The 15,531-nt window shown below is 37.6% G+C and overlaps 3 protein-coding genes across 8 annotated transcripts; 1 reads left to right on the forward strand and 2 right to left on the reverse strand.

Annotated features, from left to right (window-relative positions):
* Nucleotides 1–3: 3 nt before the first annotated feature.
* On the reverse strand, nucleotides 4–2,020 carry LOC122863908 (cytochrome b-c1 complex subunit 7). 2 transcript variants are annotated; one of them, XM_044170770.1, is made up of 4 exons: nucleotides 1,931–2,020; nucleotides 1,028–1,096; nucleotides 659–825; nucleotides 4–207 (listed from the first exon to the last, which is right to left on the reverse strand). In XM_044170770.1, the coding sequence occupies exons 1-4, from the start codon at nucleotides 1,944–1,946 to the stop codon at nucleotides 130–132; spliced, it is 330 nt and encodes a 109-aa protein (XP_044026705.1). In that variant the 5' UTR covers nucleotides 1,947–2,020; the 3' UTR covers nucleotides 4–129. The 2 variants fall into 2 exon arrangements, with proteins under 2 accessions (XP_044026705.1, XP_044026706.1); XM_044170771.1 differs by lacking the exon at nucleotides 1,931–2,020 and adding an exon at nucleotides 1,862–1,884.
* A 778-nt stretch (nucleotides 2,021–2,798) lies between these two features.
* Nucleotides 2,799–6,312, reverse strand: mterf3 (mitochondrial transcription termination factor 3). 2 transcript variants are annotated; one of them, XM_044170767.1, is made up of 8 exons: nucleotides 6,165–6,312; nucleotides 4,813–5,180; nucleotides 4,533–4,682; nucleotides 4,167–4,356; nucleotides 3,828–3,975; nucleotides 3,572–3,643; nucleotides 3,318–3,479; nucleotides 2,799–3,175 (listed from the first exon to the last, which is right to left on the reverse strand). In XM_044170767.1, exons 2-8 carry the CDS (start codon nucleotides 5,171–5,173, stop codon nucleotides 2,981–2,983), a joined length of 1,278 nt encoding a protein of 425 aa, XP_044026702.1. In that variant the 5' UTR covers nucleotides 5,174–5,180; nucleotides 6,165–6,312; the 3' UTR covers nucleotides 2,799–2,980. The 2 variants fall into 2 exon arrangements, with proteins under 2 accessions (XP_044026702.1, XP_044026701.1); XM_044170766.1 differs by lacking the exon at nucleotides 6,165–6,312 and adding an exon at nucleotides 6,040–6,159.
* Nucleotides 6,313–6,445: 133 nt separating this feature from the next.
* ptdss1b (phosphatidylserine synthase 1b) lies at nucleotides 6,446–14,658 on the forward strand. Of its 4 annotated transcripts, XM_044170763.1 has the most exons (13): nucleotides 6,446–6,803; nucleotides 6,972–7,063; nucleotides 7,725–7,769; nucleotides 7,887–8,011; nucleotides 8,680–8,838; nucleotides 9,314–9,465; nucleotides 9,765–9,906; nucleotides 10,017–10,129; nucleotides 10,389–10,454; nucleotides 11,570–11,669; nucleotides 12,430–12,489; nucleotides 12,938–13,016; nucleotides 13,105–14,658. In XM_044170763.1, the coding sequence occupies exons 1-13, from the start codon at nucleotides 6,598–6,600 to the stop codon at nucleotides 13,200–13,202; spliced, it is 1,437 nt and encodes a 478-aa protein (XP_044026698.1). In that variant the 5' UTR covers nucleotides 6,446–6,597; the 3' UTR covers nucleotides 13,203–14,658. The 4 variants fall into 4 exon arrangements, 3 of the variants coding, with proteins under 3 accessions (XP_044026698.1, XP_044026700.1, XP_044026699.1); XR_006375106.1 differs by lacking the exons at nucleotides 12,938–13,016; nucleotides 13,105–14,658 and adding an exon at nucleotides 11,993–12,083 and having other exon boundaries at nucleotides 12,430–12,474; XM_044170765.1 differs by lacking the exons at nucleotides 12,938–13,016; nucleotides 13,105–14,658 and adding an exon at nucleotides 11,993–12,049 and having other exon boundaries at nucleotides 12,430–12,474.
* The last annotated feature ends 873 nt before the right edge of the window (nucleotides 14,659–15,531 follow it).

Here is a 15,531-nt window from a genome sequence, read left to right on the forward strand (position 1 = left end):
ATCTTCCAAAATGTACATTTCTTTAATGAGCACTGTCTTATATAGATCACATTTCATTTTAAATACTACACCAGGGGACAACCATGCACCGACCAAAGACAAGGATTAACAGCTTTGACCAGGAACCATCTATTTCTTCATCCACTCCTCTCTTTCCTTCCTCTCACGGATCACCTCATCCAGATACGGTGTCAGGTAATGGACATCCTAAATGGAAAAGATAAGAAAAATATATAAAGTTTACAAATGAAATCAGGATATATCAATATCACAACTCAAATCCTTCTAGATTCTAACAGTTTTTGTAATTGTAGGTAGGTAGAAGTAGACGTTATGATTAAAGATCCACCAAAATTGTTCGTTTTCCATTTACTAAGACTTACATTTTTTAACTTTCACATTATGACAACTATTTCATATTTTACACTGAGAATTCACTATTTTATCTGCTTGCAAGATTATTAAATTGGTAAATCACTTAAAAGTAAGCATGTAATGGGAAATTATTACAATTAAATGCTTCTGCAACTATCTACATGTACTATTTAAAAAACTACATACCGGTAGGTGGGGAAACAATGCAGTGTAATATTATGCCTTTACACTAAAACCCACCTCTACCTTGAACAAAAACCATATATAAATTTGTTTAATGTACCTCTTCAAATTTGGTCCACTGGTCTTTAGGGAGGATCTGCTGCTTCATGGAGAGATCGAGGGCTCTCTTGACCCTGAACATCCTCTCGTTGTACTGCGTCTCTGGAAGTCTCCTTAGGGCCTCTTTCACATCTGAATCCTCATAAATTGTGTCATCACGCATTAAACCTGACACAGAAAACATGCAACGCTGAAGATGCTAAATGGAAAAATCAATGATACAAAAATGTATATTCATCCCAGACAATGATGTTTTCTCCCTACATTCACATTTTCATTGTTAGTCTTGGCATACAGTAGCTTCAAAACAAGTAGCAATGTAGAGTTTTAAACTGAATATTTTGACCAACACATTATTCTTTGGGCTTACCAAGCTTGTTGAAGCCACACATGTTGAAATACCATTTGCGGATCCCAAGCAGGAGCCTGCCTGACGCTACTGTGAACATGACAAGAAAAGACACAGACAGGATCAGTCAGGCAGCACAAACTTGATTTTAGGGAAAAGCACACTTTTAAGTAGCAGAGGAAGTTCCAACAGTGATACAGTATTAGTACTACTTAAGTACAAATGTATTTTCCCCTTCCCTTTAACCTTTCAGATTACGACGTTTTGGGTAGTATTTACTACAGTAGACAACCACACTACATCTGAAAAACTTCAGGCGACTCAGTACGTCATTTAATGCTAAATTAGGAGACTCACCTGTAACTTTCAAGTTATTAACTATGTTCAAACCATATTATCTGACAAGACAATAGGCCTTGGATGACAGACAGTAAATAACTTGCCCTTTTGAAATAATTTAACATCTTCAAGTGCATTGGAATGACAGATGGAACAGCACAACAGTGGCTGTAATGGTAAGGAGCTAACATTAGATGACATCTGAGTATAGATATTAACTTTACAACATAACACCAAACGATAGCTGGACGCAATAACAGCTGTTTGATTAGACATTAAGACACGTTTAATCGCTAAAGGGACAGCATAGCGAGTGTCTAGTTGTCACATATATATTTTACTGTGACTAGTGGCTAGCGCTAAGCTAACGTTAGCTAACAAGCACCCTTAGCATTAGTTAGCACGGGGACACTAGAGGACACACACAAGACAAATGCGCCAAAGGGCATATTCAGCCAGACAAAATTAACACAACACAATATTATGTGTTACAGTATAAAATGCGTCACGCCATACCAGTATAAAACGATCTTTAGCGAGTTAATTTAAAACTGGAAATCTCAAAAAACAGCAATATTCATTTACCTGCCCTCGACGCCATTTTTACCACTGAGAACGACCGCGGTGCCTTATGGGTAAGGAGAATGCAGATCAGTGCGCAACTGCGCAACTTTATGCGAGGTGTTTAACAAAGTAACGTTTTTGAAAACTCTGATTTGATCAACACTGTGATGTCATATGAAGATAGAGCAATCACAGTGGTAGTTCATTAAAAAATGCAATGATGGCATAATTATACAGATCCTAAAGTAGCAATACCAGAATGTAAAAATACCCAATTACAAGTAAAAGCTCTGTATTCAAAATTTTACTTAAAGTTGCAGCAAAATTAACCATAAGTATTGAAAGTGAAAGTACTCATTATGCAGTGAACTGGCCCTTTCAGTGTTATATTATTATATATTTTATAAATTGATTAATATTCCTGGTGGATTCACATGGAAGCAGTGTTTAAAATGCTTTTCAGCAATTATATTGTGTAGTTAAAATCTATAGTATAACAATGCATTATACTGTATAAATTAATTTTATGTTTTGTATGTAATATCTAAATATGCTGAAACTATTGCTGTCAGCATAAGTAAAAAGTACAATATTTCACTTAGAAATATAGTGGAGCAGAAGTATTAAGTAGCATATGGGATGGAAATACTGAAGTAAATTACAGTTACATTTCACCACTGAACAGGTGAGACTTTATCCTTTTCACATTGAAAATTACAATCCACTCTCAGTATAGGTAGTTTTCAATATATGATAGATGATCATTTTATGCCCCTCAACTGAAGCAAATGTTTCGCAGGCACTAGACTGAACATAACTTTTATCACATTTATGGCCTCTTTAGACAAACAGTTTCAGTAAATAAGACCAATATTCCAGGCAGAAGAGCTGATATACATTGTGAACATGTATTAAACATCACATTTACAAAGCAAACTGTATTTCAAACTCAGTTGATGCTCTTTATGTTTAAAGACTTTCATGTCTGCACGTATCTGACATTATGGTATTTATTCTGTGTGCTTGACCACTTGTTTTCTGAAGCCCTTTTTAATGTCCCCACATGAAGAATCAAAGTGTCTTTTGGAACAAATAAAAATCTTCCAATGTGGCCAAAGCCAACTCAGTGCAAAAAATCTCATCAGGCAAAGACACCAGGCGGTCCAGGGAGATGTAGTTGGGGAGGGTTGGGTCATACTGAGCCTTTCCAACGTACTCGAGGAACAGGTGGCGCTCGCTGATACGCAGGTACTTGGCATTGAGGACCTATGGGAGGATATTTCAGATGCTCAAGTTATTATTCTGAATATGGACTAAATACAAAGGAAATTAGTTTACATTGACCTTTAATTGGTAAAAAATAAAAGGCAAAGGCAAAGAAATCAACAACCAACAGCAGTCAATCTACCTGTGGGAACTTGGTGATAAGGTGGTGGGGCACTTTCATGGTATTGTGGAGCAAGTCAAATATTTGGGTTAGCTTCCTTTTATTGGCAGTCAGCACTTTTGGGACGGCAATAACTATCTGTTGGATCTCATTTTCCTTAAAGCCGAGCTCTATTCCACACACCTGTGCAACACATTTACAAAAAGTATTTAAACACAGCACCTCAAGGTTATTCAATGTTTTCTAATAATGACTGTTGTCCTGTAGTGTTGTACCTTCAAATTTTCTTTGACAGGCTCCAAACTGCCACACAGTAATCTGGGTAGACGAGCTACAATGTTCCGTGTCTGAAGAGAGAAACAAAACTAGCTATGATTTCTTTTTCTACCAACAAAGTCACAATTTCTTTTTGTGAAAAAAATTACAACACACTGGGATAATACACTGTACAAAGAGAATCACTTATTCTTGCTAAGATACAAACATGGCTGGGCTTCTCAGTGAGACCTGACATGAGTTAAGGATGCTTACATTAGAAGCACTGAGGTTGAGTTGCTGCTGATAGAACCCCAGTCTGTTGTCCAGCCTCTTCACACTGAAGTTAAGCAGATACGGCGCTCTGGACACCATGGATGCAACAGTCTCGGAACTGAACTTCTTTGACTTGAGATAATTCACCCTTTGCAAACAACAAAAAAGAGAACATTATTAAGACAGTCTCATAGCAGGTGCAACTGCAGAGAGGGAAAATGACCTGACCCGTCACTACTACAGTATACAGCATATACAGTTACATCGTTTTGTGTGACTTAAATTTGGTAAATATAAAAGGCATCTAATGTTGCCGTTGCCGAGATCCCTTCATGTCACCTGGCCTGTAGGTTTTCCAAACTCTCCGTGAGAATGAAGGGGTTGTGCGTGACAATATAGCCAAAGCAAGAGTCCTCCACCCCGATATCTTTCAGGAACAGCAGCCTTGGGGCAACATCTGTGTTGAAGTTGAGCCTCAGCAGCATGGAGCCCACGTTGGGCCTTTGTTCAAGCTTCCACAGGTTCACACCTGCAATGAGAGCATGAATGATCATAAATGTGTAGCCACCAAAAAAAAAGAAGCGACTTGGGTTAAGTCCAACTTTTAAGATCATTGCCTATATCATAATAAATCTGAATATGCTTCCAAGTCAATATGATTTACATTGTTCTCAGCAACATATTTGAAGTCTGCAGTATAATTACCTAGCTGTACCAGTTTGCTGAGTGTCTCTGACTGGTCAACGTAGTCTCTAAGAGAGGTGGAGGCTGGAGGCATGGCTGATGGAACAGATATACTGACAGCCTCTTCATCACTGATCTCCTCTAATGCTGAAAATTCAGCAGCATCCAGATCTGGTAAATGAAGAAAATAAAGACAGAACAACATATTCAACTACCTCTCAAGATAAAAATAACATTTTAATTGAATTCTAATATTAAATGAAAAGGTTTTTATGGTCAACAACAGCAAACCAATATGTACCTAATGGCATCTGGCTTTCAGTCACTGGCACAGCATCTCTGATTGGCAGCAGAGGTCTCTTGTATGCTACGACATTAGCGCTTGACAATTCTTCAATATCCTTGTCTTCCTTAGACTCAATTGCCAGATGTTTGGCAGTTAAGTCACTGTAACAGAACATCTGTTGTTTCCACCGCTGTCTTGCCTGAGTTGTTGTGTGATTCCCCTTGATAATGGAGGATGCATTCAGAACTTTGGTGGGTACCCTTGTAACTGTAGTGCAATGGCGAACTTGAGTTGAATACTGCCAGGTGCCAGCCACTTTCTTGGAGCGAAGAAGATGTCTGCATTGTAGACACAGCTGTGTACAGGATGAAGCCATGGCGATTCTGCAAGACAAAAAAAACAAACACAAAAACATACAAAATAGTTTCAAACTAACCTAAATTAGAATCTATATATAGATCAGATTGTTATTATATACTGTTTATACAAATGCAAAGAATGCTGGAATAAATTACTCGATGGATAACGAATTACTTTACATACAGACGTGGTTTTATGTGCATATATTGAGTACAGTGTACAGTCTGTTTAGACTCATTATTATCGTTCCAACTTCCATTAAAATAATAAATGAGCAGTGAAGGACTTAGAGCTCTGACATGTGTATGTTTTTGTTCTACGCATACCGTGCATTTTAACTTGTCAAAGATACATTTCCGTTTCCTTGTGAAGGACAAAGAAGTTGTTGTATTGATTCTGATCATGTACATGCTATTGCATAATGTGCAGTGGTGGAATGTAATTAAGTACAATTTAAAAGGTACTTGTACTTTACTTGAGTATTTCCATTTTATGCTACTTTGTACTTTTACTCCACTATATTTATTTGACAACATTAGTTACTTAGATTCAGTACTTTTACTTGTAACAGTATTTTTACACTGTGGTATTGCTACTTTTAAATAAGTAAAATATCTGAGTACTTCTTCCACCACTGACAATTTGTAACTTACATTACAATACGACGATGTAGTAGCCTACTGCGGTGTTAATTCAAGTTAATTGTTTTAGACCTCTAGTAGCTAATTTAGCGCTTCATGAGTGTGATGGCGTGTAGAAAGAAGCTAAGCTTAACCACCTGTGTCTACAGAGAGGCATTTAGAATAATTTCACTCTCCATTTGTTATTTATCAATGCAGGTAAGATATAAAACAGAAATTTGAGACTGAACTGTTGCCTTACAAGAGGCTAGCTTGAGCCGGATGCATCGTTAAATGCTAGCAAGCTATCAGAATAACACGCCTCTTTAAGCCTGGGGGGAAAACAGCCAAAGCCAACATATTCTGGATTGTTAACTTTTTACTCACAACTTCTGAATCAAAACATTTCAACATCAAATCGGCTCCCTCATCTACCAAGCAGCCGCGCAATGTCAACCGGTTTCACGTGTATTTTCACTCAAGGACATCCCGGAAGTGTCACAATGTGGGATGTACCACAACGACATATTTGTGGGTGCCACTAAATGCAAATAATATACTCACGAGAATAGAAAATTAAAATAGATAACTTTAATTGAATATAAGGACTTTAGTTACAAATGCGACTACGGTATTGTATTGTCGGTTTATAATATTTGTTTAGGTGAATACTAGAACGCGTACTTTCGCGTACAAACACCCCCATTAGCTCTGTGCTTCAGCTTGTCTTCAGGGTTCCTTGTTGAGGGCTCTCTTCGCATCATCTTGTCTTTCTGCTTTTACAACTTCTAGTTTTAGCCGTTAAAATTAAATTGGTAAAATGAAGAAAGTAGCCCACAACAGCGACATGGCAGCCACCGTGGCTCCCCGAACACCTCGGAAGGATGATGTCAACTATAAGTTACATTTCCGAATGATAAACGAGCAACAAGTGGAGGACATCTGCATTGATATCTTCTATAAGCCACACACCATCACACTCCTGACAGTTGCAGTGCTCAGCCTCATGTACTTTGCGTTTACCAGGTAAACTACCGTGTAACAATTGGGTGTTTAATATAAGTTTTAAAAGCTATAAGTACATCACCATTCCTGTTCAATATCTATGCTAGCTTGTATAACTGAAAGTAATATTATAATATATCCAGGAACATAAGTTTCTCTTTGTTAACCTGTGATACTGTATTGTTACAGGGATGATGAGCACTCTGACAACAACCTCCGAGTTGGTCTATTTGTGGTTGTCTCCTTCTTCTTGGTCATCAGTGTCTTGGCCTTTCCTAATGGTAAGCTATTTAACTAAACTTACATTGGCTCCATAATTAAATGGTACGCGATTAAGTCCCAGCCCATGCTATTTTCTTGTCCAGTGTAGTTCTGAAACAGCTAGTCAGCTGAGATGAATCTGCAGCTATTTTGATAATTATTTAATAGTTTAAGTAACTTTTCAAGCACAAATATCAAATATTCTCTGATTCTCAAATGTGAGGATTTGATGCTTTTCTTTATCTTATGTTACAGTGAGTTTTGGGGTTTTGGACTTTTGGTTGAACAAATCGAGCAATTTTAAGACGTCACCATGTGCTTTAGGAAATTGTGAGGGGCATTTTTCTCCATTTTCTGACTATCTATAGACGAAAAGATTATTTACTTTATCAAGAGAATAATCGGCAGATTATAAAAATAATTGTCAGTTGCAGCCCTACTTCATTTGTTGACACAAATATCAGATAAAAAGACAAAATGCCAGTCTAGACGTTTGTCCTGATTCAATGTGAAAGTTCATCCTTTGAAACAGTAGTTTGACAAAAAATACCTCTTAAGGTTAAGGCTTGTTCTGGAGCTTTCAACCGCATCTTACAGCCGTTGAGGGGAGCTTGCTGAGTTGTCTTGGATATAGCACAGTTGTCAAGTACTCACTTACCAGTATGATGCTTTCTTCATCAGGACCTTTTACCAGGCCTCACCCTGCAATATGGCGAATGGTGTTTGGTGAGTGTTCACAGCTGTCTCACTCACTTTGCATCATTCACATTAACCTAATTTTTTCTGCTTGGATCCAGTTTTAATTTTTCCTTATCCTCACTCACTTTCTCCTGTCTTGGGTAGGTCTCAGTGTTATGTACTTCCTGTTTCTTGTCTTCCTCATCTTCCTCAACTGGGACCAAGTAAAGATACTGATGTACTGGCTGGATCCAAATCTGCGCTACGCCACAAGGGAAGCCGATATCATGGTGAGGATATTATGGTCATCTGAACCATCAGAGCAAGCTCACACCACAACTAATACTATATGTTGGAAGATATCAGAATAGATGGAAGGATTGAGGCATAGAGAAGCCTTCTCTCTGTCAGTTCTCTGTTAGACAGATTTTCTTGCTTGTGTGTGTGTGTGTATGGATGTGAACATGATCCCGCATGAATCACTGATTGCAAGCTCCAATCTGAGAGTCTACATCAATATACAGAAAGGGTTGGGCTAACGTAATGCACAGGATCTAAAATGTCCTCTAAAACCATTTTCGGGATAGCTTTGAACTTAACATATAAAAGTAGTTTACAAAAACTCTTAGTGCCTGTAATAATAAGAGGAGTGGGTTTAACTTTCTAGCTCAAATAACAAGTTCCAATGAAGCTACCATTGTTTGTACATGAGCTTAAAATGTGTTGTTTAAACTAAATCTGTTAAAATATGACTACACAAGTGCATAGGTACTTAGTACAACGTTGCCCCAGTTATTAGGCCTAGATCATCATGATTATGAGAAGAATTATTATGATTTTCTGATGTCGTGTCAGTTTTCGGAACATAGTAAATTAAGAAGAGAACACTTCCAGCTATAAAACTGTTTTCTTTTTTTTCATTGTGTTTCTTATAATTCAGTCACCTTTCCCCCGACAGGAATATGCTGTAAACTGTACAGTGATAACATGGGAGCGGATCCTGAGTCACTTCGACATCTTTGCGTTCGGCCACTTTGCAGGCTGGGCCATGAAGGCTCTGCTCATCCGCAGCTACGGCCTCTGTTGGACCATCAGCATCACCTGGGAACTCACTGAGGTAGCGTGCATGTGTTCAAGATGGGACCAGGCGTGATCTGTCCATGCTAAAAAAAAAAAATCTGTTACATGAATCTCAGCTGTCCAAGGACCTAAAAGGAGTCATGCAAAAAAAAGTAATTACTTGCAATTTGTAGTGATCCAGCTCATTGCTTCAGCTCGGTCTGTGCAGGCAACAAGGATTGTTTGTTTGGGAGAAACTCATCATAACAAAGCAGTAGTTTGAGCAGGAGTTTCTGCACATAGCAAGTACTGTTGCCTTAAATGCTGCCAATTGTTGACTGGAGGAATTAGATTACAGGATTTAGCCTAATACCAGATTTACTCATAACAGAATCGACTTCCTCACGGATCCTGAGGCCAACAAAGGTGATAGAATCATTCAACAGACTAAAGAAATGTAGTCTCTTGATTGGAAAAAAACTATTTATCTCTTTCACCACATAAATTCATTTTATTTTCACTCTCCTTTCCAGCTGTTCTTCATGCACCTGCTGCCAAACTTTGCGGAGTGCTGGTGGGATCAGGTGATACTGGACATACTGTTGTGTAATGGAGGGGGCATCTGGCTTGGTATGACCGCCTGCCGGTTTTTGGAGATGAGGGCCTACCACTGGGCCAGCATCAAGTCAGTGAAGATTATGTTCTTTTCCTGTATCTTTTCTTTTCTTTTTATCTTTGTATATTCATGAAATCCACAGGTCCTTAAAAAACCCCAAAGTATAGGGTATAAGTGGTAGTTAGAGGTACAAAATCAGGTTGTACTGGCAGATTCCCATAAGAATCACATAGTTGATCATTGGTATGTAACAGAAGGTAGATAGTTTATAATACTAGAATTCTGGATACTCCTATGTTATTGTTTGATGCAAGATTGCATGCGTGTATGTATCTCAGTATCCTCAAAAGCACACATACTCTGTTTAGGGAAATCCACACCACCACGGGGAAGATAAAGCGAGCTGTGCTTCAGTTCACTCCGGCCAGCTGGACTTATGTGCGCTGGTTTGACCCAAAGTCCTCCTTCCAGAGGCTAGCAGGCATCTATCTCTTTATGATCCTATGGCAGGTACTGTATTCTTTGACCTTTGACTCAGAAATCCTTGTAAGATTGTCCTCAGTATTCGATATAAGAAATCCTTTAAAAATGTTTCTGTTTTACATCCCTTATCTTCACAGCTGACAGAGTTGAACACGTTCTTCCTTAAGCACATCTTCGTCTTCCAGGCGTCTCACCCTCTCAGCTGGTGTCGTATCCTCCTCATTGGAGTCATCACTGCACCCACTGTACGGTATGTTCAACCTTCAAAATGACATCTGACACTACACCTATGAGCAACAATAAATGTGATATACTCGATTTAAAAAAACCTAAAACTAATACTTCTATTTATATTTAAGCCCGACATTACAAATTGTTTTGTGGGGAAAAGGTGGTGGCTGTTTCAGATGCTTTCTAACATTTAAGTTGTTTTTTTAAGTGTGGAAACCGTAAACACTTACTTTGTTTTTGACAAGTACAAATTTCCTATTTTCTTCAACCTCTTTCAGACAATATTATGCATACCTGACAGACACTCAGTGTAAACGAGTTGGCACCCAGTGCTGGGTGTTTGGGTAAGTATCTTTTGTCCCGTTCACTGGTCTAGAAGCAAGTTTGGAAGCTGCATTAATGGTAGTTTTTGAAAACTTGATGTGCCCCCAGTAGGAATTCTTTAAAGGACTATCATAATATTTTAATTTTACTCATTCCTTTTTTTTCATTGCCATATTTTGAGTCATATTTGCTTGTGTCTGTCTGTCAGTTAAATAGCAACAATGTTGTTTTAGAATTGATAGCAGTAGTCTGATAAGCAAACTGACACTGAACCTTGTCGGCATATATCACAATTAAGGGGCTGTTCCCAAGCTGGTTGGCTATCCCTGTTTTTAATTAAATCATAAAGGCAACTTAAGGACTAGGCCATGAATCAACAGTGTCACTTGTTAATGATCTATTCCTGTTTATGGTTGAAATGTATTGGAAAGCAAGGCGAGGGATGTTGTAGATTCAAAAATGACAACCAATCAAAGTTCTTGCACGCGTACAACTTAACAGTGAATGGATACTTCCCACAAGTGGCAACAGCTATCTTATTAGCATGCACGTTTTTCCAGGTCCTACAAGCTATTTTAGCGTAGTTGACAGATGAATGGGCAAGGTTTTAACAAGGATGTGTTGGATCAATTTTGGTTTAATGTTTTATTTAAACTGAAATGTTAAGTTTTTAGAGAGGCTTTATTGAAATTTAGCATCAAGTGTGAATGAAATTCATAACGTAATGTAGTTATTGACCTCATCTCAGACACAAAGCTGCTAATGCCTGCAGTCTGCTCTAGTTTCCATAGCAACGAGACAGGCTCTCTCTCCATCTGCATGAAATACTTAGCACTTAGGCCGCTCTCTTATCTGAGGTTTACCACTGCAGAGTAACCTTTTAAAATTGAAAAAAGAATTTCCCACAGCAGTATGGTGAGTGAATATTGTTTTGGGTTTGAATGGCTGGGGAACAATAATTTAGAGCGCATGCATTTAGACTCATATACTACAAGTGTTATGCATCCACAGAGAAGCTCCATTGCAATGAAATGGCATTGCCATGAGAGGGGGCCATTGTTAAATACAAAAACCTGTGTTTAAAATTTCCAGAGCAACAACACCATTTATCTAACACTCTTATATTTCCCTTCAGGGCCATTGCTTTCCTTGAGGCTCTTGCTTGTGTGAAATTTGGTCACGACTTGTTTTCCAAGACACAAATTCGCTCTGTATTTCTGTGGCTGCTCTGTCTGGTAAGAGAAGACAAGTGTGTATATGTCTGTGACTAATAGACTAATATTATTTATATGTTTCACTTCAGTCAGTCCAGAACAGATGCATCAGTATTATGCAACTATACTTCCTGTGTAAATATAATAACACTGTGATGACCTTATGTACCTTTTCAAAAAGGGACAACAACCACTATTAATGTAAACTACACTCCTTCATGGACTGAAAATGATGGCTATCATGAAAATAATGTCAAACATCACTGCCTTACTTCTGCTGGTTGTTTCTGATAAGTGATAATATACACTCTGCTGCATTGGACCTTCTTTTGCCCTCGTAACAGTTACCATGAAGTGTCAGGGACCTGTAGCGTGTTGGTATTAAAGCTGACTATGCAGACGTGAGTGCTTTACACAACTGTCCAAGGTTAACAGGTGCATGTTACTTTTGAATTTATCCCAATGGTATTCATTGTACACCACTGAGTTTCGCTCCTTTCAAACAGCCTAAAAACTTTACAGTCTTTGCAATGTTCAAGCTTGCCTTCCAGGAACCTTATACTTATACAAGTCCATTCTTGCTAGTCTGTTCACATGCAAAGCAAGTGTGGACATATTTTGTTGCTATAGCATGCATCTGCAATGTACAGTATGTTGCAATACATATGTAACTTTAGGGTTTCTATGTTTCTGCTCACTTAGTGTATTTTCACTCATGCCCTTGGAAAAAAACAAAAATAGTGTTTAACCAGCCTTTTTGCATCCTCTTTTACATTTTCAGGCACTCATCACACTACTATGTTTATATGGGATGGTGTGGTATGAGCAAAATAAAATGAAGGTGAGATTTTGCTTTGGTTCTTGACCGAATGCTTCCATTATATTTTAAGTATTAATTCACAAAATGTTTTAAGAGTAGTAAAAATCTTGTTTTGCTGAACTATTGTTGTTTACGTTAAAAGCCACAATAGGCCTTTTTCATTTTGAGTTGTCATAGTTGGAAAACCACAAGCGTTACTAATTATTTGATACAAGATTGCATGTGTTCAATTCAAGTGTCCCAGTGAGCCATGACAGTGAGCCAACATCCTGGTACGATACCAGGAACCTGAAACTGAAGCAGCTAAATTAAATTCAGTCATCATTAATTGCATTATCGGCACCCGCGCTTTTCCTACTCTTACATGTCAGAATGTCTTTTGTGGAAAAAGGCCTTTAGACTTTAGACTATAGAAACAACCAGACAGGGTCAGAACTGCCTTTCACTCTGAGCTTCTTTCTGTTTACAGAGCACTTGTGTGCAAAGTGAAGACTGTGAGGACAGCAGTGTTGTCGACTCACGTGGTTTTGTCCCAGATGGCGTTGCAGGTCAGTCTCATAACAGGCAGACTGGTGACAACTCTTCTGTAAACCCGATCCTAAATGTTTAACATAGTTATGTGTTTTTTCTCCATAGCTCAGAGGGAGTCCTTGAGAAATTTACAACCTACAAAACGGAGGAGAGCTACTGGGAGAAACAGATTTGTGAATGGCCATGGAGGAAAGAGACAATAAATAACAGTGATTCTGAGCATTCACATCCTCCTGTGAAAGAGTGGAGGATACACTCAACAAGGGGGATACAGTATGCACTTACATTTACTGAAATATTGTTATAGACCTGCAGACTAGGCTGCTGATTCTCTGTATTCTCAGCACTAGTAGATCTTTAATACTGTATGACACTGACAAAATTGGTTTTCCATTTAATGTCAAAGATATTTTTAAACAGATCTAAATAACCAAGGAATATGCAATGGTTTTGAAAGAGAAGATGGCCTTATTTGAACTGTAAAAACTAGCATGCTAGACACAGCATCGTCCAACACCCAACATTTTCTACCTTAAACTACCGAATGTTGTTTGGATGCTTTGCACTGTGGGACAGGTTAAATATGTCCAGGTTAAATATGTCAGGGGTGTGCCAGCTTTATCAGTGTGGTCTGGTTTACAAACCAGTCCACACCACCACCCTGAGTGCTACAGGCACTTTTTTGCACTTAACCTCTTTGACACCTCTTTGTTTTTGAATATTACTGTGTGCTAAATTTAATACCTTTACTACAAAACTAAAGATCACAATTATTGTTGTGTATTGTTGTGTATGGTTTTTTTTGTAAGTCACTTGAATTGGTGAGGATTATTTGTTGATTTATTATATTTGTGTTTGTATAATAAATGCTAAAAGTGACCACATTTTGCACTTATCTATAATACAGTAAAGTACTGGTATATACAGTGCTGTATGCTTTTCTTCAGTCATAAATTCATCATCAGGAAAAATGTTTTTGTCTCCTTAAACTGAGCGGAGCAGCCAAGTGTTACTGAACCGACTGTAGCCTTTACATGTTATTCTTACCCTTTTTAGCTTTCATTAATGTGATTATTGGAACTGTTGAGATGTTATTTTTGCAATTTTTGTGAGATGTGAGCGGTGTACGATAGGTGTACTGACAGAGAATACTGTGACATTCAATGTAATAGCACTGCTGTGTTGACATTCAATAGCAGAGGATAATCACTTGTGTGACTTGATCCTTTTCAAAGTCAGTCTTTTTGAGTTTTTTTAGTGATCCAAATTAATGAAATGTGACGTTAATACAACACAGTAAGTGACTGGTCATATAAGCTGTTCTTTATATTGTTGAATGATGTAGTATAGTTTCATATTTAGTGTTAGAAAGTGTTCTACAACCTCCCAGTAGCTCAACCAATGTCAGTTAAGGTCTGCTTATTGATTTTGAATTTATATTATTTGAATGAAACTTTTCTTTCCTAGCCTGCCTCGGTGACTCCAGACTTTTGATCATATACAATGCTTTAAGTGTCAGACCACAGCGTATTTATTATAAAATGTTTAAAATGTGTTGATTGTAACCTCCAATGCACTACTTGATGTTGCTGGTTTATGATTTTTTTTTATGGGTGAGTTTGCTTGTTTTTGTACACATAATTAAATGATCACATATCATTAATTTGTTTTTCATTGTGTGCACTGTTGAAGATATTTTATTGTTCTCCTTGTCCGTGAGATGTCTGCAGTACACATTCATGTTTTATGTTGTATAATAAATAGATTTCCTCTTAATATGTACAACAGATCTCAAGAGTGACATGATGCAGGCATACTTTACAATACATACAAACCACACTACATTGCAGTAGTACCACAGGTACAAATTCCATGGTAGTGTACAGAGACAATAGTTAAGTGTCGTTGCTCACCTGAGATGAAATTCTGCAAACTACCACAATGACCTCCTAGGCTCATAATATCTTCATTATACGCAGTGATTTTGTGATTCACCAAAGGTCTAATTACAATGGATAGACTAAATGTAGCACTGCAACTAATAAATAAATAAATTAGTTTAACGATTTTTTTTAACTAATAAATTAATTGCTTGGTCTATAAAACATCAGAAAATACTGACAAATGCCTGTCACAAATTTTCAGAGTCAAAGGTCGCATTCTGTTTTGTTCGACTAACAGTCTAAAACCCAAAGAAATGTAATTAAAAATGATGTAACTAAAGGAAAAACATGAAATCCTCCCATTGAGAAACTGGAACCAGCATTTTTGCTTGACTATTTATTAAATATCAATGACTGACGATTACTTGATTATCAAAAGTGTTGCTGATTAATTTTCTCTTGATTGATTAATCAACTAATCTTTTCACTTCTACTAAATTTACTAAATTATGCTTCCCATTAATAATATAAACAATAACATATTTAAAAACCTTAGCTACATAATACTTTCCAGACGCATGACACGAAATAACCCCATGTTAGAGCCATGAAGTACAACGTCCTGTGTCAAACCTACCTCTTTGTTATG

The sequence above is a fragment of the Siniperca chuatsi genome, linkage group LG17 (genome assembly GCF_020085105.1).
Source record: "Siniperca chuatsi isolate FFG_IHB_CAS linkage group LG17, ASM2008510v1, whole genome shotgun sequence".
Classification (NCBI taxonomy): Eukaryota; Metazoa; Chordata; class Actinopteri; order Centrarchiformes; family Sinipercidae; genus Siniperca; species Siniperca chuatsi.